The 24210-nt window shown below is 41.5% G+C and overlaps 1 protein-coding gene across 1 annotated transcript in view; it reads left to right on the forward strand.

The window, feature by feature from the left end:
• The window catches only part of LOC120045319 (cadherin-related family member 1-like), a 42359-nt gene that overhangs the window by 11091 nt on the left and 7058 nt on the right, over positions 1 to 24210 (forward strand). Inside the window, exons 3-16 of the mRNA XM_038990200.1 lie at positions 555 to 700; positions 858 to 908; positions 1019 to 1108; positions 2191 to 2277; positions 2963 to 3079; positions 4588 to 4731; positions 5268 to 5346; positions 5530 to 5630; positions 7942 to 8148; positions 8883 to 9035; positions 13396 to 13560; positions 18734 to 18801; positions 20389 to 20617; positions 23101 to 23355. Of these exons, the coding sequence (XP_038846128.1) occupies positions 555 to 700; positions 858 to 908; positions 1019 to 1108; positions 2191 to 2277; positions 2963 to 3079; positions 4588 to 4731; positions 5268 to 5346; positions 5530 to 5630; positions 7942 to 8148; positions 8883 to 9035; positions 13396 to 13560; positions 18734 to 18801; positions 20389 to 20617; positions 23101 to 23355 (1892 nt within the window). The remainder of the gene's footprint in view (positions 1 to 554; positions 701 to 857; positions 909 to 1018; positions 1109 to 2190; positions 2278 to 2962; positions 3080 to 4587; positions 4732 to 5267; positions 5347 to 5529; positions 5631 to 7941; positions 8149 to 8882; positions 9036 to 13395; positions 13561 to 18733; positions 18802 to 20388; positions 20618 to 23100; positions 23356 to 24210) is intronic.

Below are 24210 nucleotides of genomic sequence, written 5' to 3' on the forward strand. Positions count from 1 at the left end.
ACTCAAAAGTATTTGAAAGATTTCAAATAGCATTTGAACCCAGGTTTGCTTGTGATAGACCGATCAGTGATCACATGAGCAGCATTGAGCCTTAGATGTATCACCATAATGCCCTGCAAAGGACGGTGACGCGCGCTAACAAGCTTAGCCAGGGAAAACAATAACGAGGCAGGGGTGGCTGGCAACAATAGGAAAAACAATCAGACAATACTACGGAATGCAACATTTCTGAAAACCTGGGTTTTTGGGAAAGTTACACCTCAGAATTCCTATTCCTAAACAACTATGTCTAGGTCAGGTTCATGGTGCTGTATGATATTCTCTCCTGTACAACTGGAGGTAGAGATGGGTTACCTTTCATGTATTTGATAGGTGATGTTATAACCAAATTCGGTAACACTTTAATATTTGAAGAGTACCTACATAAAGACTTCATAACACATACATAAGCATTCATAACACATTCATAAGCATTCATAACACATTCATAAGCATTCATAAAGTATTCATAACAGATTCATAAGCAGGTGCTATCTCTGTCTCTAACCTTACAGGAACACAGGTATATATCCTAAACGGTACCGACCCAGAGGGGGATGCCGTGTGGTTTGGCCTGACCTTTGAGAAGGGTACCAGAGAATACCTGAGAGTGGACTCCAAGTCAGGAAAAATAACTCTCATTCAGGAACTAGACAGAGAGGTGAGTGTAATGCAGAGAGCTTTGAGAAAACAATATCTCTGGTAATCTCAGCAACCCAGAAGCAAGTCTGCCGTCTGTCGCCAGAGACTATCATTACCCCCTAGTACCGGATGTGCTATTTAGAGTGCTGTTAACAACGTGTTCTTTGTTTTGTCAGAAACAAGGTGAAATCTCAGCTCTTGTTAGCATAACAGATGGCCGGAATAAGGTGAGCTGAGCTTTGACAACAACATGTATAGGCCTATACACTTCCCATATAATCATACCTGGCTTCTCAGCTGGGCTGTTGTGATGTCATCTGTTTGTTCCTTCCTTTAGGTTGTCGAGACGATACGGGTGTTTGTCACCGATGCCAATGATGAAGAACCAGAGTTCCAGAACCTGCCTTTCGCCGTGGACGTCCCCGAGGTCAGTGTTAAACCCTCATCACCATAAAGACAGCTCTGTCGTTGGTTTAACATGTCTTTAGAGATAATGTTAAGTGATAATGACAGAGATGTCAATATTGGTATCATGTCTTTAGAGATAATGTTAAGTGATAATGACAGAGATGTCAATATTGGTATCATGTCTTTAGAGATAATGTTAAGTGATAATGACAGATGTCAATATTGGTATCATGTCTTTAGAGATAATGTTAAGTGATAATGACAGAGATGTCAATATTGGTATCATGTCTTTAGAGATAATGTTAAGTGATAATGACAGAGATGTCAATATTGGTATCATGTTTTTAGAGATAATGTTAAGTCATAATGACAGAGATGTCAATATTGGTATCATGTCTTTAGAGATAATGTTAAGTCATAATGACAGAGATGTCAATATTGGTATCATGTCTTTAGAGATAGTGTTAAGTGATAATGACAGAGATGTCAATATTGGTATCATGTCTTTAGAGATAATGTTAAGTGATAATGACAGAGATGTCAATATTGGTATCATGTCTTTAGAGATAATGTTAAGTGATAATGACAGATGTCAATATTGGTATCATGTCTTTAGAGATAATGTTAAGTGATAATGACAGAGATGTCAATATTGGTATCATGTCTTTAGAGATAGTGTTAAGTGATAATGACAGAGATGTCAATATTGGTATCATGTCTTTAGAGATAATGTTAAGTGATAATGACAGAGATGTCAATATTGGTATCATGTCTTTAGAGATAATGTTAAGTGATAATGACAGAGATGTCAATATTGGTATCATGTCTTTAGAGATAGTGTTAAGGGATAATAACAGAGATGTCAATATTGGTATCATGTCTTTCGAGATAATGTTAAGTGATAATGACAGAGATGTCAATATTGGAATCATGTTTTTAGACATAATAGGGCATCACTACCCCAGGGGCCTGTCTGACATGCTGGCAAGTAATGACACCGTTATTAAAGTCTAGCAGATGTGTACTAGATAAGCAAGTGCACAGGCACTAGTACACATTATATTTAATGTCAAATGTCCTCCATGTTTGTGTCATCTGCAGGACACTTCAGCTGGAAGCAGCATTTACAGAGTGCAAGCGGTGGATAAAGACATGGGCTCTGGAGGCAGTGTCACCTATTACTTACAGGTGAACAACGTCCATTGGACACTAAAGAAGAAGAAAATGGACTGAAACAGGAAGGGACTATATGAACCCTCAAATATAATTTTTTTCTTTTTTTTGCTACGTGTATCATAAAGAACACAGTCCTGGTTTGCCAGAGGGTTCAGGGTTAGCTCTAATGTTATACAGTCTATACGGAGGATCCATTGTCATACTGTAGATGAATGGTAAGGCCATGTCCTTAATCAACACAGGAAGTGAACCATCCTTGGTGAGAAAACAATTCATTTTTACACTGGAGTGGAGGCAGCATATGGTGTTACTTTAGTGGATTACATTTCAATTACATTTCAGCAAGGTGTCGAGGGCTTAGCTGAAGCTTAGGGCTGCTTTTGGCCATCAGCAAGCAGTTGGCACCGTTCATATGTCGACTGGGAGATTCACAAAGCAGATTCTGGAGTCTAAAACCATCCTGATGATTTTAGATATCTGAAAGAGCAACAGTAGAAAATGGTTGAAAGGCTGAAATGTTTTATCCCTCTCTAGGCCTGGATTTGATGTGTGATGTGGTCTTGGTTGTAATTTCAAGTGTATTTGAAATGTCATTGAACTAAAAAACTGAATTGAACGGTGAGTGATTAGTTAGATCTGTCTCAGCATACATCATCATCGTGAAGGGTTTTACTGATGGTCCTGTGTCTGTTCACAGGGAACTCCTACTACCAAGTTCACCATCGACGGCCACAGTGGGGTCCTGCGGATCAAACCAGGCGAGACGCTCGACTTTGAGACTACAACATTACACTTTGTGACGGTGGTTGCCAAGGTTAGATGGCGGCTGGCTATGTGTCAATCAATCAATGTATTTTTATGAAGCCCTTTTTTTTTTTACATCTGCAGTTGTCACAAAGTGCTTTACAGATACCCAGCCTAAAACCCCAACCAGCAATGTGTCATCCCTGTGTCATCCCAATGTGTCATCCCTATGTTTCATCCCTATGTTTTATCCCTATGTGTCATCCCAATGTTTCATCCCAATGTGTCGTCCCTATGTGTCATCCCAATGTTTCATCCCAATGTGTCGTCCCTATGTGTCATCCCTATGTTTCATCCCTATGTTTCATCCCTATGTGTCATCCCAATCTGTCCTCTCCTCTGAGCCATGGGGGAGGGAAGCTTTTCTTCTGTCTCTATCCTCTTCTCTGAGTCCTGTGGGAGGGAAGCTTTTCTTCTGTCTCTATCCTCTTCTCTGAGCCCTGGGGAGGGAAGCTTTTCTTCTGTCTCTATCCTCTTCTCTGAGTCCTGGGGGAGGGAAGCTTTTCTTCTGTCTCTATCCTCTTCTCTGAGCCCTGGGGAGGGAAGCTTTTCTTCTGTCTCTATCCTCTTCTCTGAGTCCTGGGGGAGGGAAGCTTTTCTTCTGTCTCTATCCTCTTCTCTGAGCCATGGGGGAGGGAAGCTTTTCTTCTGTCTCTATCCTCTTCTCTGAGTCCTGTGGGAGGGAAGCTTTTCTTCTGTCTCTATCCTCTTCTCTGAGTCCTGGGGGAGGGAAGCTTTTCTTCTGTCTCTATCCTTTTCTCTGAGCCCTGGGGAGGGAAGCTTTTCTTCTGTCTCTATCCTCTTCTCTGAGCCCTGTGGAGGTTGAAGGGCGGGGGGTCCCTCCTCTGTCTTTAAGCCTCTTGGGGAGGATCAGCTCCTCTCCTCCATCCTTGGATCCGTCTCTAAGCTCTTGGGGAGGGTCTGCCCTGATAATTTAAGGCCACACTACGACTCGGCCCTTGATCCCACACCATGGCAGCTGATTGACTAATTGTCCCGTGTGAAGGAGCATGTTGTTTAGGCCCTTTACTGTATGCTGAGTGTATTTTCATGGGAGCAAGGTTCTGAAGTTCACACACAAATAGAAAGCTGTTGAAATTCACATATCTAGCAGATGGAGATGTGTGACACTGAGTTCTCAGCCTGAAGTGTCGCTCCTTTCACAATTGAAGGCCTTTTTCCTTAGGGCGATGGAGGAGGTGGTACTCCTCACTAAGCAAACAGCGTTACATAACTTCCACACAGTGTTTTTTAAATTTCTTATTTAACTAGGCAAGTCAGTTAAGAACAAATTCTTATTTACAATGGCAGCCTACCGGGGAACAACTGCCTTGTTCAGGGGCAGAAAGACAGATTTTTACCTTGTCAGCTCAGGGATTCGATCCAGCAACCTTTCGGCTACCTGCCGCCTTGTTAACTAATGCTAAGAGTACTGTTGCTTCGCAATGGTTTTTAGCGCTAAATAATCAGTCAGCACGTGTCGTCGTCCAATGTCTAACCTTCTGTTGTATCCATCAGGATGGGGGTGGACAGTACAAAGGGAAGCATCAGGTGTTGACATCTACAGCCACCATAACCATCAACGTCCTCGACGCCCAAGACACTCCTCCAGCCTTCATTGGAACTCCTTACTTTGGCTACGTCTACGAAGTCTCACTTCCTGTAAGCACAACACAACCTCCTTACTTTGGCTATATCTACGAGGTCTCACTTCCTGTAAGCACAACACAACCTCCTTACTTTGGCTTTGTCTACGAGGTCTCACTTCCTGTAAGCACAACACAACCTCCTTACTTTGGCTATGTCTATGAGGTCTCACTTCCTGTAAGCACAACACAACCTCCTTACTTTGTCTATGTCTACGAGGTCTCACTTCCTGTAAGCACAACACAACCTCCTTACTTTGGCTACGTCTACGAGGTCTCACTTCCTGTAAGCACAACACAACCTCCTTACTTTGGCTTCGTCTACGAGGTCTCACTTCCTGTAAGCACAACACAACCTGATGATCCTCTGGTCTTTAAAACATTGGTTTTAAAACTTTTGGGAACTTTTGCAAGCCATTTCTTTATATTCAATAAAATGTACTTCAATTATTTGGAATATCATGTCACCGTATTAAGATACAGTATGCTCAACTGATTTTTTGGAAAACCTTTGCAAGCCATTGCTTTATGATTTATAATTTGTATTTGCAGGGTTCTGAAATAGCCACTGTGTTTGCCAAAGATGGAGACGAAGGAAACCCTAATCCTATTCATTATTCTATTACCAATGGTAAGTTACACACGCGCACACACAAACAAACAAACAAACAAACAAACAAACAAACAAACTGATAATAACCTATCATTGTCAACAATTGAGCATGTGTTTGTCTACAGTTTCACAGATATGTGATTTCTGTATACGTCATAATTCACATACTATGGTGACGTTCTTACCTTTCTCCTTCTTCAGGTAGTGAGGATGTCTTCACCATCAATAGCACAAGTGGTTGTATCAGCCTAACAGCTTATCCAGTCACACTGAGGAATGAATTATATGAAATCAAAGTCAAGGTAATAAGAGCTTTCTTATCCTGTTATTACCTTGTCGATGCTCTGTTATTACCTTGTCGGTGCTCTGTTACTACAGTGTCAGTGCTCTGTTACTACAGTGTCAGTGCTCTGTTATTACCTTGTCGGTGCTCTGTTACTACAGTGTCAGTGCTCTGTTACTACAGTGTCAGTGCTCTGTTATTACCTTGTCGGTGCTCTGTTATTACAGTGTCAGTGCTCTGTTATTACAGTGTTAGTGCTCTGTTATTACCTTGTCAGTGCTCTGTTATTACAGTGTCAGTGCTCTGTTATTACAGTGTTAGTGCTCTGTTATTACCTTGTCGGTGCTCTGTTACTACAGTGTCAGTGCTCTGTTACTACAGTGTCAGTGCTCTGTTATTACCTTGTCGGTGCTCTGTTACTACAGTGTCAGTGCTCTGTTATTACAGTGTTAGTGCTCTGTTATTACCTTGTCAGTGCTCTGTTATTACAGTGTCAGTGCTCTGTTATTACAGTGTTAGTGCTCTGTTATTACCTTGTCAGTGCTCTGTTATTACAGTGTTAGTGCTCTGTTATTACGGTGTCAGTGCTCTGTTATTACAGTGTCAGTGCTCTGTTATTACAGTGTCAGTGCTCTGTTATTACCTTGTCAGTGCTCTGTTATTACAGTGTTAGTGCTCTGTTATTACAGTGTTAGTGCTCTGTTACTACAGTGTCAGTGCTCTGTTATTACAGTGTTAGTGCTCTGTTATTACCTTGTCAGTGCTCTGTTATTACAGTGTCAGTGCTCTGTTATTACAGTGTCAGTGCTCTGTTACTACAGTGTTAGTGCTCTGTTATTACAGTGTCAGTGCTCTGTTATTACAGTGTTAGTGCTCTGTTATTACAGTGTCAGTGCTCTGTTATTACAGTGTCAGTGCTCTGTTATTACAGTGTCAGTGCTCTGTTATTACCTTGTCAGTGCTCTGTTATTACCTTGTCAGTGCTCTGTTATTACCTTGTCAGTGCTCTGTTATTACAGTGTTAGTGCTCTGTTATTACAGTGTCAGTGCTCTGTTATTACAGTGTCAGTGCTCTGTTATTACAGTGTCAGTGCTCTGTTATTACAGTGTTAGTGCTCTGTTATTACAGTGTCGGTGCTCTGTTATTACCTTGTCAGTGCTCTGTTATTACAGTGTTAGTGCTCTGTTATTACCTTGTCAGTGCTCTGTTATTACAGTGTTAGTGCTCTGTTATTACAGTGTCAGTGCTCTGTTATTACAGTGTCAGTGCTCTGTTATTACAGTGTTAGTGCTCTGTTATTACAGTGTCAGTGCTCTGTTATTACAGTGTCAGTGCTCTGTTATTACAGTGTCAGTGCTCTGTTATTACAGTGTTAGTGCTCTGTTATTACAGTGTCAGTGCTCTGTTATTACCTTGTCAGTGCTCTGTTATTACAGTGTTAGTGCTCTGTTATTACAGTGTCAGTGCTCTGTTATTACAGTGTCAGTGCTCTGTTATTACAGTGTCAGTGCTCTGTTATTACCTTGTCAGTGCTCTGTTATTACAGTGTCGGTGCTCTGTTATTACAGTGTCAGTGCTCTGTTATTACCTTGTCAGTGCTCTGTTATTACAGTGTCGGTGCTCTGTTATTACAGTGTCAGTGCTCTGTTATTACCTTGTCAGTGCTCTGTTATTACGGTGTCGGTGCTCTGTTATTACAGTGTTAGTGCTCTGTTACTACAGTGTCAGTGCTCTGTTATTACAGTGTTAGTGCTCTGTTATTACAGTGTTAGTGCTCTGTTATTTCAGTGTCAGTGCTCTGTTATTACGGTGTCAGTGCTCTGTTATTACAGTGTTAGTGCTCTGTTATTACAGTGTCAGTGCTCTGTTATTACAGTGTTAGTGCTCTGTTATTACAGTGTTAGTGCTCTGTTATTACAGTGTCAGTGCTCTGTTATTACAGTGTTAGTGCTCTGTTATTACAGTGTCAGTGCTCTGTTATTACAGTGTCAGTGCTCTGTTATTACAGTGTTAGTGCTCTGTTATTACAGTGTCGGTGCTCTGTTACTACAGTGTTAGTGCTCTGTTCCATGTTTAGCACATCTTTTTTATTGTCTGATCTCTTTCGCTTGTGTATGTCTCTCTCTCTCTCTCTCTCTCTCTCTCTCTCTCTCTCTCTCTCTCACACACACTCTGTCTCTCTCTCTCTATCTCTCTCTCCCTCTTTCTCACTCTCTCTATCTATCTCTCTCACTCTCTCTCCTTCACTCTCTGTCTCTTTCTCCTTCACTCTCTCTCTCTCTCTCGCTGTTGCTGCCTTTCTCTCTGTCTCTCTGTCTCTGTCTCTCAGGCCACTGAGCTGGGGCCTAGCGAGGAGCTGTTGGACTTCAATGCCATGACTATGGTGACGGTTCGAGTGGTGGATCTCAACAACCACCCTCCTACCTTCTACGGAGAGAACGGGCCCCAGAACCAATTTGAGGTGACCATGTATGAGCACCCTCCAGAGGGGGAGATCCTCAGGGGGCTGAAGATAACGGTCAACGACTCTGATCAGGTACTGGAAGGCAAAGTCTGTTTCCCAAATCGCACCCTATTCCCTATATAGTGCACTTCTTTTGATCAGTGCCCTGGTTAAAAGTAGTCCATTATATAGGGTAACATTTAGGATACAGCCAGAGACATTCTATTTCCCCCCTCTTGTACTCTCATGGAAATCACTCCTTATGCTTCGTTTTAGGCCTTGAGCCTGTCTCCTAAACATGTTTGTTAGCCCAACCCCAGAACACTTGACTGATACTAAGGTATTGATAGCTCCAACGATGACTTTGATGCTACAATCCATTTAGTGTTTTATTAATGGGTGCTGGTTGATTTCTGAAAGCGTAGGCACATTATGTGATGTATTTGGCCGTAAAAATCTACTTTTCATAAAGGATGCTTTCATAAATTCCCCCCCAAAACAGTATGTGACATTATTTAACCCCATTTTAGAAATACATATCTTAATCCCCCCATTCGCCCAATAATACTATGAAGCATCCCAGGAATGTCAATAGTTCATTTAGATTAAGATGGCTGTCATTATCATCATTATGTCATTGTTCACAGATTTCTTGTCTGCATTCTTTTTACATTAAATAATAATTGTATCCATTGACAGTTTTTTTCCCCTCAGCCCATTAGATAGATTAAAGTTACTGTTGTCGAACAGAGGTCAGAGATCTTGGTATTTGCCATGAATGTTGTCATAGATGGCAGATTCATGTAGGTGTGTGTTTTCTCTGACAGGGGGCGAATGCTAAATTTAAACTGAGATTGGTGGGGCCTGGTCGTGTACTCAGAGTGGTGCCTCAGACGGTCCTCAATGAAGCACAGGTCACCGTCATCGTTGAAGACTCTGCTGCCATCGACTATGAAAAAGGCAAATCCTTAACATACAAGGTATCTTAGACCATTTTCAGCTGCATTTACAGTACCAGTCGAAAGTTTGGACACACCTACTCATTCAAGGGATTTCCTTTATTTTTTAATATTTTCTACATTGTAGAATAATAGTGAAGACATCAAAACTATGAAATAACACATGGAATTATGTAGTAACCAAAAGTGTTACACAAGTAGCCACCCTTTGCCTTGATGACAGCTTTACACACTCTTGGCATTCTCTCAACCAGCTTCACCTGGAATGCTTTTCCAACAGTCTTGAAGGAGTTCCCACATATGCTGAGCACTTGTTGGCTGCTCTGTGTCTCACAAAGACACAGCGGTTGGAACCAAAAATCTCAAATTTGAATTTCCACCGGTCTAATGTCCATTGCTCGTATTTCTTGACCCAAGCAAGTCTCTTCTTCTTATTGGTGTCCTAGTAGTGGTTTCTTTGAAACAATTCGACCATGAAGGACTGATTCACACAGTCTTCACTGAACATTTGATGTTGAGATTTGTCTGTTACTTGAACTATGTGAAGCATTTATATGGGCTGCAATTTCTGAGGCTCTAATGAACATATCCTCTGCAGCAGATGTAACTCTGGGTCTTCCTTTCCTGTGATGGTCCTCATGAGAGCCAGTTTCATCATAGCGCTTGATGGTTTTTGCGACTGCACTTTAAAAAACTTTAAAAGTTCTTGAAATGTTCTGTATTGACTGACCTTCATGTCTTAAAGTAATGATGGACTGTCGTTTCTCTTTGCTTATTTATTGAGCTGTTCTTGCCATAATATGGTATTTTACCAAATAGGGATATGTTCTGTATATCTTCTACCTTGTCACAACACAACTGGCTCAAACGCATTAAGAAAGAGAAATAAATTCCACAAATGAACTTTTAACAAGGCACACCTGTTAATTGAAATGCATTCCAGATGACTACCTCATGAAGCTGGTTGAGAGAATGCCAAGAGTGTGCAAAGCTGTCATCAAGGCAAAGAGTGGCTACTTTGAAGAATATAAAATCCAAAATATATTTAGATTTGTTTAACACTTTTTTGGTTACTACATGATTCCATGTGTTATGTCATAGTTTTGATGTCTTCACTATTATTCTACAATGTAGAAAATAGTACAAATGAAGAAAAACCCTGGAATGAGTAGATGTGTCTAAACCGTTGACTGGTACTCTATGACAAACTGGAATAACAAATATTTGATCCTAAGAGGGACAATGTAGATTGGATATGGTTTTATTTTGATGGTACAGAAATTACTAGGTATTTACTAAGAAATTACAATGGTAATTATACAGTTAGAAATTACAATGGTAATTATACAGTTAGAAATTACTAGGTACAGTCGTATGAAAAAGTTTGGGCACCCCTCTGAGGCTGCATAATAATTTACTCTGTCGTCACAGAAAATGATCACAGTGGCATGCCATTCATTTTCTAATAAAAGCTGAGTACTGGGGTATTGTCCAGACAAAGATTTTTAGTGTAGCAATATTAAGTTGTATGAAATTAAATCAGATGTGAAAAATAGGCTATGCATAAATGTGGGCACCCTTGTCATTCTGTTGATTTGAATACCTGTAACTACTTAGCACTGATTAATTGGAACACACAATTGGTTTGGTGAGCTCATTAAGCATTGAACTTCATAGACAAGTGCATCCAATCATGAGAAAAGGTATTTAAGGTGGCCAATTGCAAGTTGTTGTTCTCTTTGACTCTCCTCTGAAGAGTGGCAACATCGGGGCCTCAAAACAACTCTCAAATGACCTGAAAACAAAGATTGTTCAACATTATGGTTTAGAGGAAGGCTACAAAAAGCTATCGCAGAGATGTAAGCTGTCAGTGTCCACTGTGAGGAACATAGTGAGGAAATGGAAGACCACAGGCACAGTTCTTGTTAAGGCCAGAAGTGGCAGGCCAAGTAAAATATCGGAGAGGCAAAGGCGAAGGATGGTGAGAACGGTCAAAAACAGCCCACAGACCACCTCCAAAGACCTACAGCATCATCTTGCTGCAGATGGTGTCACTGTGCATCGTTCAACAATTCAGCGCATTTTGCACAAGGAGAAGCTGTATGGGAGAGTGATGCGGAAGAAGCCTTTTCTGCACACACTCCACAAACAGAGTCGCTTGAGGTATGCAAACGCACATTTGGACAAGCCAGCTTCATTTTGGAATAAGGTGCTGTGGACTGATGAAACAAAGAATGAGTTATTTGGTCATAACAAGGGACGTTATGCATGGCGGCAAAAGAACACAGCGTTCCAAGAAAAACACTTGCTACCCACAGTAAAATTTGGTGGGGGTTCCATCATGCTGTGGGGCTGTGTGGCCAGTGCCGGTACTGGGAATCTTGTTAAAGTTGAGGGTCGCATGGATTCCACTCAATATCAGAAGATTCTTGGGAATAATGTTGAAGAATCAGTCACAAAGTTGAAGTTACGCCGGCGCTGGATATTTCAACAAGACAACGACCCAAAACACTGCTCAAAATCTACCCAGGCATTTATGCAGAGGAACAAGTACAATGTTCTGGAATGGCCATCCCAGTCCCCAGACCTGAATATCATTGAGAATCTGTGGGATGATTTGAAGCGGGCTGTCCATGCTCGGCAACCATCAAACCTAACTGAACTGGAGATGTTTTGTAAGGAGGAATGGTCCAAAATACCTTCATCCAGAATCCAGACACTCATTAGAGGCTATGGGAAGCGTCTAACAGGCTGTTATTTTAGCAAAAGGAGGCTCTACTAAATATTGATGTGATTTCTCTATTGGGGTGCCCAGATTTATGCACCTGTCTAATTTTGTTTTGATGCATATTGCACATTTTCTGTTAATCCAATAAACCTCATTTCACTACTGAAATATTACTGTGTCCATCAGTTATTTGATAGATCAAAATGAAATTGCTGATCCAAACACCCAATTATTTATAAATGGAAATCATGGAAATTGTCAGGGGTGCCCAAACTTTTTCATACGACTGTATTTACTAAGAAATTACAATGGTAATTATACAGTTAGAAATTACAATGGTAATTATACAGTTAGAAATTACTAGGTATTTACTAAGAAATTACAATGGTAATTATACAGTTAGAAATTACAATGGTAATTATACAATAACATTTACATTTACATTTAAGTCATTTAGCAGACGCTCTTATCCAGAGCGACTTACAAATTGGTGCATTCACCTCATGATATCCAGTGGAACAGCCACTTTACAATAGTGCATCTAAATCTTTTAAGGGGGGGGGGGGGGGGGGGGGGGGGGTTAGAAGGATTACTTTATCCTATCCTAGGTATTCCTTAAAGAGGTGGGGTTTCAGGTGTCTCCGGAAGGTGGTGATTGACTCCGCTGTCCTGGCGTCGTGAGGGAGTTTGTTCCACCATTGGGGTGCCAGAGCAGCGAACAGTTTTGACTGGGCTGAGCGGGAACTGTACTTCCTCAGAGGTAGGGAGGCGAGCAGGCCAGAGGTGGATGAACGCAGTGCCCTTGTTTGGGTGTAGGGCCTGATCAGAGCCTGAAGGTACGGAGGTGCCGTTCCCCTCACAGCTCCGTAAGCAAGCACCATGGTCTTGTAGCGGATGCGAGCTTCAACTGGAAGCCAGTGGAGAGAGCGGAGGAGCGGGGTGACGTGAGAGAACTTGGGAAGGTTGAACACCAGACGGGCTGCGGCGTTCTGGATGAGTTGTAGGGGTTTAATGGCACAGGCAGGGAGCCCAGCCAACAGCGAGTTGCAGTAATCCAGACGGGAGATGACAAGTGCCTGGATTAGGACCTGCGCCGCTTCCTGTGTGAGGCAGGGTCGTACTCTACGGATGTTGTAGAGCATGAACCTACAGGAACGGGCCACCGCCTTGATGTTAGTTGAGAACGACAGGGTGTTGTCCAGGAATAAGTAATTACAATGGTAATTCTACAATAAGTCATTACAATGGTAATTCTACAATAAGTCATTACAATGGTAATTATACAATAAGTCATTACAATGGTAATTATATAATAAGTAATTACAATGGTAATTATATAGTAATAAATTACAATGGTAATTATACAATAAGTCATTACAATGGTAATTATGCGGTAAGAAATTACATTGGTAGTTATAGAGTAATAACCTATGACTTATAAAATAATAATAATTTAGCAGACTCTTTTATCCAAAGTCACTTAAAGTAGTGCTTCCATATATTTTGTATTTTTGACCCCAGTGGGAATCTAACCCACAACTCTGGCATTGCAGGCATCATGCTCATTCCTTAAATACATTTTTACTATAGTATAAAAGCAAGAATAGTAGGGAGTATCTTATGGATTTAACATAACATTTTCCTCTACCACAGTTACTGGCTGTGGAGATTGACACCCCTGAGAGGTTCAGTGCGACAGCTGATATTGTGATTCACCTTTTGGACACCAATGACAACACTCCCAGGTTCACCTCAGAGTATTACATCGCACGTATCCCGGAAAACTCCCCCGGAGGCTCCAACGTTGTGTCTGTCACCGTGAGTACACCTGGATTATTCAACTCTACTCAAACACCACTGCCACCAAAATATGATTATGTAATCTCCCAACAATAATCCACCGATAGATGGATATTAATGGTTATGGGTAATTGGAAGCTAAGAGGAAGCAGGGATTTCCAGTTTGAGGGATTTCCACAAAATGTGATATTTTGCCCGTAGAGACATACTGCTTATATGATTGACTTTCTCTATACAATACTCAACTATGGAACCAGATTCAATAAATGCAAATAAATGTATTGAATCAACAATAATATGAAAAAACAATACTCCAATTTCAATAATATTTCAATGTTGTTATCTGTATTTATTTTGGGATGAATCTGCTTCCATACTACTAGTATTTATAATGTTACATTACTAGTAGTTACCGTTTAGCAGGAATTAGAGTTGGTGAGAAGGAAACAATTCTTTAGGGTCAATCATATTGGCCTTTACACTGTGGTGTCCCTGTGGTGTCCCTGTGGTGTGTCTGTGTCCTAATCACCCCCAGGGAATGGGAGCCTAGTAGACAGACCCTGCTGGGGTGAAATCCTCCCCACATTGTTCGGTGTGTTTTAGCTTACAGTAAGATCCTCCCTGGTGTGTTATCCCCAGACTGTTCCAATCAGCAAATGGACAGTGACCTTCATTCAATGACCTTCATTCAGGAGTTGTGTCCCATGCACTCCCTACTCAACAATATTGTCCCCAAAAATAAGTTGTTGACACTATAAATATTAATGTGGAAATTGTTGTTGTTATTACTATGAATAATATTGTTATGTAATATTGGAAAAATATAATGTTTGACATGCGTTTATTTCCTGTGTGATTGGATACTTTTTAAAGAGCCCTGACATGCTTATGAACGATGTGGATAGGTACCAAAATTCTAACTCCCCTCCTTTATGTTCCATTCCAACATTCTAACTCCTCTCCTCTATGTTCCATTCCAACATTCTAACTCCTCTCCTTTATGTTCCGTTCCAACATTCTAACTCCTCTCCTCTATGTTCCGTTCCAACATTCTAACTCCTCTCCTTTATGTTCCGTTCCAACATTCTAACTCCTCTCCTCTCTGTTCCGTTCCAACATTCTAACTCCTCTCCTTTATGTTCCGTTCCAACATTCTAACTCCTCTCCTTTATGTTCCGTTCCAACATTCTAACTCCTCTCCTCTCTGTTCCGTTCCAACATTCTAACTCCTCTCCTTTATGTTCCGTTCCAACATTTTAACTCCTCTCCTCTATGTTCCGTTCCAACATTCTAACTCCTCTCCTTTATGTTCCGTTCCAACATTCTAACTCCTCTCCTTTATGTTCCGTTCCAACATTCTAACTCCTCTCCTCTATGTTCCGTTCCAACATTCTAACTCCTCTCCTCTCTGTTCCGTTCCAACATTCTAACTCCTCTCCTTTATGTTCCGTTCCAACATTCTAACTCCTCTCCTCTATGTTCCACTCCAACATTCTAACTCCTCTCCTTTATGTTCCACTCCAACATTCTAACTCCTCTCCTTTATGTTCCGTTCCAACATTCTAACTCCTCTCCTCTATGTTCCGTTCCAACATTCTAACTCCTCTCCTTTATGTTCTGTTCCAACATTCTAACTCCTCTCCTTTATGTTCTGTTCCAACATTCTAACTCCTCTCCTCTATGTTCCGTTCCAACATTCTAACTCCTCTCCTTTATGTTCCGTTCCAACATTCTAACTCCTCTCCTCTCTGTTCCATTCCAACATTCTAACTCCTCTCCTTTATGTTCCGTTCCAACATTCTAACTCCTCTCCTTTATGTTCCGTTCCAGCATTCTAACTCCTCTCCTTTATGTTCCGTTCCAACATTCTAACTCCTCTCCTCTATGTTCCATTCCAACATTCTAACTCCTCTCCTTTATGTTCCGTTCCAACATTCTAACTCCTCTCCTCTATGTTCCATTCCAACATTCTAACTCCTCTCCTCTATGTTCCATTCCAACATTCTAACTCCTCTCCTTTATGTTCCGTTCCAACATTCTAACTCCTCTCCTCTATGTTCCACTCCAACATTCTAACTCCTCTCCTCTATGTTCCGTTCCAACATTCTAACTCCTCTCCTTTATGTTCCGTTCCAACATTCTAACTCCCCTCCTTTATGTTCCGTTCCAACATTCTAACTCCTCTCCTCTATGTTCCGTTCCAACATTCTAACTCCTCTCCTTTATGTTCCGTTCCAACATTCTAACTCCTCTCCTCTCTGTTCCGTTCCAACATTCTAACTCCTCTCCTTTATGTTCCGTTGCAACATTCTAACTCCTCTCCTTTATGTTCCGTTCCAACATTCTAACTCCTCTCCTCTCTGTTCCGTTCCAACATTCTAACTCCTCTCCTTTATGTTCCGTTCCAACATTTTAACTCCTCTCCTCTATGTTCCACTCCAACATTCTAACTCCTCTCCTCTATGTTCCGTTCCAACATTCTAACTCCTCTCCTTTATGTTCCGTTCCAACATTCTAACTCCTCTCCTTTATGTTCCGTTCCAACATTCTAACTCCTCTCCTTTATGTTGCGTTCCAACATTCTAACTCCTCTCCTTTATGTTCCGTTCCAACATTCTAACTCCTCTCCTTTATGTTCCGTTCCAACATTCTAACTCCTCTCCTTTATGTTCCGTTCCAACATTCTAACTCCTCTCCTCTATGTTCTGTTCCAACATTCTAACTCCTCTCCTCTCTGTTCTGTTCCAACATTCTAACTCCTCTCCTCTCTGTTCCGTTCCAACATTCTAACTCCTCTCCTTTATGTTCCGTTCCAACATTCTAACTCCTCTCCTTTATGTTCCGTTCCAACATTCTAACTCCTCTCCTTTATGTTCCGTTCCAACATTCTAACTCCTCTCCTCTATGTTCCGTTCCAACATTCTAACTCCTCTCCTCTCTGTTCCGTTCCAACATTCTAACTCCTCTCCTTTATGTTCTGTTCCAACATTCTAACTCCTCTCCTCTCTGTTCTGTTCCAACATTCTAACTCCTCTCCTCTCTGTTCCGTTCCAACATTCTAACTCCTCTCCTTTATGTTCCGTTCCAACATTCTAACTCCTCTCCTTTATGTTCCGTTCCAACATTCTAACTCCTCTCCTTTATGTTCCGTTCCAACATTCTAACTCCTCTCCTCTATGTTCCGTTCCAACATTCTAACTCCTCTCCTCTCTGTTCCGTTCCAACATTCTAACTCCTCTCCTTTATGTTCTGTTCCAACATTCTAACTCCTCTCCTCTCTGTTCTGTTCCAACATTCTAACTCCTCTCCTCTCTGTTCCGTTCCAACATTCTAACTCCTCTCCTTTATGTTCCGTTCCAACATTCTAACTCCTCTCCTTTATGTTCCGTTCCAACATTCTAACTCCTCTCCTCTCTGTTCCGTTCCAACATTCTAACTCCTCTCCTCTATGTTCCGTTCCAACATTCTAACTCCTCTCCTCTATGTTCCGTTCCAACATTCTAACTCCTTTCCTCTATGTTCTGTTCCAGCATTCTAACTTCTATCCTTTCCTCTATGTTCTGTTCCAGCATTCTAACTTCTATCCTCTCCTCTATGTTCTGTTCCAACATTCTAACTTCTATCCTCTCCTCTATGTTCTGTTCCAGCATTCTAACTTCTATCCTTTCCTCTATGTTCTGTTCCAGCATTCTAACTTCTATCCTCTCCTCTATGTTCTGTTCCAGCATTCTAACTTCTATCCTCTCCTCTATGTTCTGTTCCAACATTCTAACTCCTCTCCTCTCTGTTCCGTTCCAACATTCTAACTCCTCTCCTTTATGTTCTGTTCCAACATTCTAACTCCTCTCCTCTCTGTTCTGTTCCAACATTCTAACTCCTCTCCTCTCTGTTCCGTTCCAACATTCTAACTCCTCTCCTTTATGTTCCGTTCCAACATTCTAACTCCTCTCCTTTATGTTCCGTTCCAACATTCTAACTCCTCTCCTTTATGTTCCGTTCCAACATTCTAACTCCTCTCCTCTATGTTCCGTTCCAACATTCTAACTCCTCTCCTCTCTGTTCCGTTCCAACATTCTAACTCCTCTCCTTTATGTTCTGTTCCAACATTCTAACTCCTCTCCTCTCTGTTCTGTTCCAACATTCTAACTCCTCTCCTCTCTGTTCCGTTCCAACATTCTAACTCCTCTCCTTTATGTTCCGTTCCAACATTCTAACTCCTCTCCTTTATGTTCCGTTCCAACATTCTAACTCCTCTCCTCTCTGTTCCGTTCCAACATTCTAACTCCTCTCCTCTATGTTCCGTTCCAACATTCTAACTCCTCTCCTCTATGTTCCGTTCCAACATTCTAACTCCTTTCCTCTATGTTCTGTTCCAGCATTCTAACTTCTATCCTTTCCTCTATGTTCTGTTCCAGCATTCTAACTTCTATCCTCTCCTCTATGTTCTGTTCCAACATTCTAACTTCTATCCTCTCCTCTATGTTCTGTTCCAGCATTCTAACTTCTATCCTTTCCTCTATGTTCTGTTCCAGCATTCTAACTTCTATCCTCTCCTCTATGTTCTGTTCCAGCATTCTAACTTCTATCCTCTCCTCTATGTTCTGTTCCAGCATTCTAACTTCTATCCTCTCCTCTATGTTCTGTTCCAGCATTCTAACTTCTATCCTTTCCTCTATGTTCTGTTCCAGCATTCTAACTTCTATCCTCTCCTCTATGTTCTGTTCCAGCATTCTAACTTCTATCCTTTCCTCTATGTTCTGTTCCAGCATTCTAACTTCTATCCTTTCCTCTATGTTCTGTTCCAGCATTCTAACTTCTATCCTTTCCTCTATGTTCTGTTCCAGCATTCTAACTTCTATCCTTTCCTCTATGTTCTGTTCCAGCATTCTAACTTCTATCCTCTCCTCTATGTTCTGTTCCAGCATTCTGACTTCTATCCTCTCCTCTATGTTCTGTTCCAGCATTCTAACTTCTATCCTCTCCTCTATGTTCTGTTCCAGCATTCTAACTTCTATCCTTTCCTCTATGTTCTGTTCCAGCATTCTAACTTCTATCCTTTCCTCTATGTTCTGTTCCAGCATTCTAACTTCTATCCTTTCCTCTATGTTCTGTTCCAGCATTCTAACTTCTATCCTTTCCTCTATGTTCTGTTCCAGCATTCTAACTCCCTTTCTCTTTTTTTGCCTTCCAGGCCAATGATCCAGACTCTGGCATTTGGGGTGAAGTCAAGTACTCCATCTATGGATCTGGATCTGATTTGTAAGTACAGTAGAGTCCTGCCAATACCAATGATTGTTGAACATGAAGATTTGAATAAAATCCATTAATCTGTTGGTGTGGAGCCAGTTGAATAGACCAAAATGGGCAGAAATGATCACTTATGCAATATAATGATTTGTTATGCCTGATTATGTGTTAGGAAAAACGTGGGGAAACCCGCGGGGTCTTTGTGTTGAGTCCCAATCGCTCAAGCAACAGTGATATAATGGTAAAAAATTGTTGGTAAACGCTTGTCACCGTTCGCAGTGAATAAAGTACAGCGCCGTATATTTTCTATGGCTTTTTCCGCGATAGATGTGAAAACGCTTGTGCAAAAATAAAAAAGTTGTGTCAACGGTGTTTACTTGTGTCTACTCTCCACCTAGACATAACAACAACTGTCACCATTGGATGAACCAACCTCCTACTGACAGAGAGATTCATCTTTTTCATGGCATTCTATCACCTGCCGGCTGTGATTATTGTGGAGAAAAACGAATGAGTTTGACTTGGGTTAACTAATCCTGCTCCAGGTCAACCATCTCTCAACTCAGATTCTTCCCCTTTGATTGGAAGATGGGAGAAGACAGTATTTCAGAATTAGGTTGGCTATGCTTGCAGCTCTTCTCCTCTCTCCTGTAACAGCTTACTCTAAGATTGGGGCAAGATACTGACTGGTTAATCTTGTAATTGGATTGTAGGGTGAAAAATAGCCTGCCAGGCTTGGATGTCTCGTGTAGAGAGGGCCAATTAACATGCAATGTGGCAGCTGGAGCTCTGCTATGGAAAGCAAGGCAGGCAGGCTGCAATACAGGCAGAACATTGAAAAAATAAGTGTCAAGTTATCTTCCAGTTTCGCTTGCCGTCTTGACGCAGGAAGTAAATGATAAATGTGTGAAAGTTAACAGTTTGCCTTGCATTTGTTAATTTTCACAGGGAATACGTTCTAAAAAAGAAAATGTTGGAAAATGGCTGAATTATGTGCCACTTTAACAGAATATTGGACATAAAGAAAATGTGTACCGAACAAAAAACGACCTTGGTGATAATACAGAGTACTTTATCTATCATCTGCAACACGGGTCTTGATATATTTTTCCCATGAGATTTAATCCAAGATTAAACTATTGTGCACAGTACATACAGTGCATAACCTTGATTGTTACATAACTGCCAATATACTGCTAATGCACTGCTAAAATACTGTCAATATACTGCCAATATACTGTAAAAAATACTGCTAATATACTGCTAATATTCCAGGTAGAGCCCTCTGTGGAAAGGGTTCTACCTGGAACTAAAAAGGGTTCTTCAAAGGTTTCTGCTATGGGGACAGCCGAAGAACCCTTTTAGGTTCTAGATAGCACCTTTTTCTAAGATTGTACTGCCTAAATACTGCCAATATACTGCTAATATACTGACAATATACTGCTTGTATACTACCAATATACTGCCAACTTACTCTCAATATACTGTCAATATACTGTTAATATACTATCAATATACTGCCAATATAATGCTAAAATACTGCCAATATACCACTAATATATTGTCAATATCCTGCTAATACACTGTTGTGTATTCCAGGTTTCTCATCCACCCGTCCTCAGGCATCATCTACACCCAGGCCTGGGCCACTCTTGATGCTGAGGTCAAGTCCAAGTACAACTTCTACGTGAAGGCAGAGGACACAGAGGGCAAGTACAGCCTGGCAGAGGTGTTTGTCACTGTCCTTGACATGAACGACCATGTTCCAGAGTTTGATGACAGCCTTGTGGAGAGGACCATGATCATCGGTGCACCTGTTAGGGTAGAGGTATGTACAGTAGCAATAAGATAACATAGGATAAGATAGCACTTTATAGATCCCTAAAGTAGAGGTATGTTCAGTAGCCATGTGGTGTGTAGAGGTATATTCTAGAGCAGTGGTTCCGAAACGGTGGGTCTGTAACAGTAATAGTAGAATGAAGGTGCACTTTCACAATGATGTAGTGCATCATCAGTGTTCCTCTTGTCATGTCAGTCATTGGATACCTTCCAGAGCTATTACTAACTGGTCATGTCCAGATCAACTATCCCACGTCAGCTAACGTTCTTTAGCTAGGTTTCTTAGCCCATACAGAGCATTCGGAAAGTATTCAGACCCCTTGACTTTTTCCACATTTTGTTACGTTACAGCCTTAATCTAAAATGGATGACATTTTTTTTCTCAGCAATCTACACACAATACACCATAATGACAAAGCAAAAACATGTTTTTAGAAATTGTTGCAAAGGTATTAAAAATAAAAACTGAAATATCACATTTACATAAGTATTCAGACCGTTTACTCAGTACTTTGTTGAAACACCTTTGGCAGCGATTACAGCCTCAAGTCTTCTTGGGTATGACGCTACAAGCTTGGCACACCTGTATTTGTGGAGCTTCTCCCATTCTTCTCTGCAGATCCTCTCAACCACTGTCAGGTTTGATGGGGAGCGTTGCTGCACAGCTATTTTCAGGTCGCTCCAGAGATGTTAGATCGGGTTCAAGTCCGGGCTCTGGTTGGGCCACTCAACGACATTCAGAGACTTGTCCCGAAGCCACTCCTGCTTTGTCTTGGCTGTGTGCTTAGGGTTGTTGTCCTGTTGGAAGGTGAACCTTCACCCCAGTCTGAGGTCCTGAGTGCTCTGGCGCAGGTTTTCATCAAGGATTTCTCTGTACTTTGCTCCGTTCATCTTTCCCTCGATCCTGACTAGTCTCCCAGTCCCTGCCGCTGAAAAACATTTCCACAGCTGCCACCACCGTGCTTCACCATAGGGATGGTGACAGGTTTCCTCCAGACGTGACACTTGGCATTCAGTTTGGCTGGGAGGCCAGCTCTAGGAAAAGTCTTGGTGGTTCAAAACTTCTTCCATTTAAGAATGATGGAGGCCACTGTGTTGTTTTTGATACCCTTCCCCAGATCTGTGCCTCAACACAATTCTGTCTCCGAGCTCTACCGGCAATTCCTTTGACCTCATGGCTTGGTTTTTGCTCTGACATGCACTGTCAACTGTAGGACCTGAGACAGGTGTGTCCCTTTCCAATTCATGTCCAATCAATTAAATTGACCACAGGTGGACTCCAATCAAGTTGTAGAAACATCTCAAGGATGATCAATGGAAACAGGATGCACCTGAGCTCAATTTCGAGTCTCATAGCAAAGGGTCTGAATACTTATGTTAATAATGTACACTAATGTACAATAATGTTACACCCCTGGTAAACACTGTGTGAATCATTACACCCCTAGTAAACACTGTGTGAATCATTACATCCCAGGTAAACACCCTAGTAAACCCTGTGTGAATCATTATACCCCTGGTAAACACCCTAGTAAACACTGTGTGAATCATTACACCCCTGGTAAACACTGTGTGAATCATTACACCCCTGGTAAACACTGTGTGAATCATTACACCCCTGGTAAACACTGTGTGAATCATTACACCCCTGGTAAACACCCTAGTAAACACTGTGTGAATCATTACACCCCTGGTAAACACTGTGTGAATCATTACTCCCCTGGTAAACACTGTGTGAATCATTACACCCCTGGTAAACACTGTGTGAATCATTACACCCCTGGTAAACACCCTAGTAAACCCTGTGTGAATCATTACACCCCTGGTAAACACCCTAGTAAACCCGGTGTGAATCATTACACCCCTGGTAAACACTGTGTGAATCATTACACCCCTGGTAAACACCCTAGTAAATCCTGTGTGAATCATTACACCCCTGGTCCACACTGTGTGAATCATTACACCCCTGGTAAACATTGTGTGAATCATTACACCCCTGGTAAACACCCTAGTAAACCCTGTGTGAATCATTACACCCCTGGTACACACTGTGTGAATCATTACACCCCTGGTACACACTGTGTGAATCATTACACCCCTGGTAAACACTGTGTGAATCATTACACCCCTGGTAAACACCCCAGTAAACCCTGTGTGAATCATTATACCCATAGTAAACACTGTGTGAATCATTACACCCCTGGTAAACACTGTGTGAATCATTACACCCCTGGTAAACACTGTGTGAATCATTACACCCCTGGTAAACACTGTGTGAATCATTACACCCCTGGTAAACACTGTGTGAATCATTACACCCCTGGGAAACACTGTACATTGAATGCTTGTTTTTGTTGGATGATAATCACCTGAAATGAAAAATGTGAGCGTGTCCAGAACCGTTCCAGTCTCGTGCAGTTTCTAAGTAAATAATGTGTTTGGTTTTGCTGCTTTTTCGTTTTTTTCATTCAGGCAATAGATGCAGATGCAGAGTCGCCCAATAACGTCATTGAGTATTCCATTATGCAAGCTGAACCGGACAACATCTTCGACATCAACGCGGAGACGGGAGAGATCAAGCTCAAGTCGTACATCAAGTCCATGGAGATCGTGCAGAACATCACCAAGCAGAAGGACTGCAGGTGGTCTCTGGTGGTCCAAGCCCGGGACAGAGGGTCTCCGTCCTTCAGCACTACCGCCGTAGTCAACATCGACATCACTGAGGCGGTAGGTTGAATGTTTCCTGACCTTAACCGTAGAGTAATAACCCTAACCTAACTCGAACCCTAACTGCTTAATTTCCTAACCCTAACCGCCTAATTTCCTAACCCTAACCTCCTAATTTCCTAACCATAACCATAACCCTAACCTCCTAATTTCCTAACCATAACCATAACCCTAACTGCCTAATTTCCTAACCCTAACTGCCTAATTTCCTAACCCTAACTGCCTAATTTCCTATCCCTAACTGCCTAATTTCCTAACCCTAACTGCCTAATTTCCTAACCCGAACTGCCTAATTTCCTAACCCTAACTGCCTAATTTCCTAACCCTAACTGCTTAATTTCCGATCCTTAACTGCCTAATTTCCTATCCCTAACTGCCTACTTTCCTAACCCTAACTGCCTAATTTCCTAACCCTAACTGCCTAATTTCCGAACCCTAACTGCCTAATTTCCTAACCCTAACTGCCTAATTTCCTAACCCTAACTGCCTAATTTCCTAACCCTTGCTGCCTAATTTCCTAACCCTTGCTGCCTAATTTCCTATCCCTAACTGCCTAATTTCCGAACCCTAACTGCCTAATTTCCTATCCCGAACTGCCTAATTTCCTAACCCTAACTACTTAATTTCCTAACCCTAACCACCTAATTTCCTAACCCTAACTGCCTAATTCCCTAACCCTAACTGCCTAATTTCCTAACCCTAACCACCTAATTTCCTAACCCTAACTGCCTAATTTCCTAACCCTAACTGCCTAATTTCCTAACCCTAACTGCCTAATTTCCTAACCCTAACTGCCTAATTTCCTATCCCTAACTGCCTATTTTCTTAACCCTAACTGCCTAATTTCCTAACCCT

Source organism: Salvelinus namaycush, chromosome 4 (genome assembly GCF_016432855.1).
Source record: "Salvelinus namaycush isolate Seneca chromosome 4, SaNama_1.0, whole genome shotgun sequence".
Classification (NCBI taxonomy): Eukaryota; Metazoa; Chordata; class Actinopteri; order Salmoniformes; family Salmonidae; genus Salvelinus; species Salvelinus namaycush.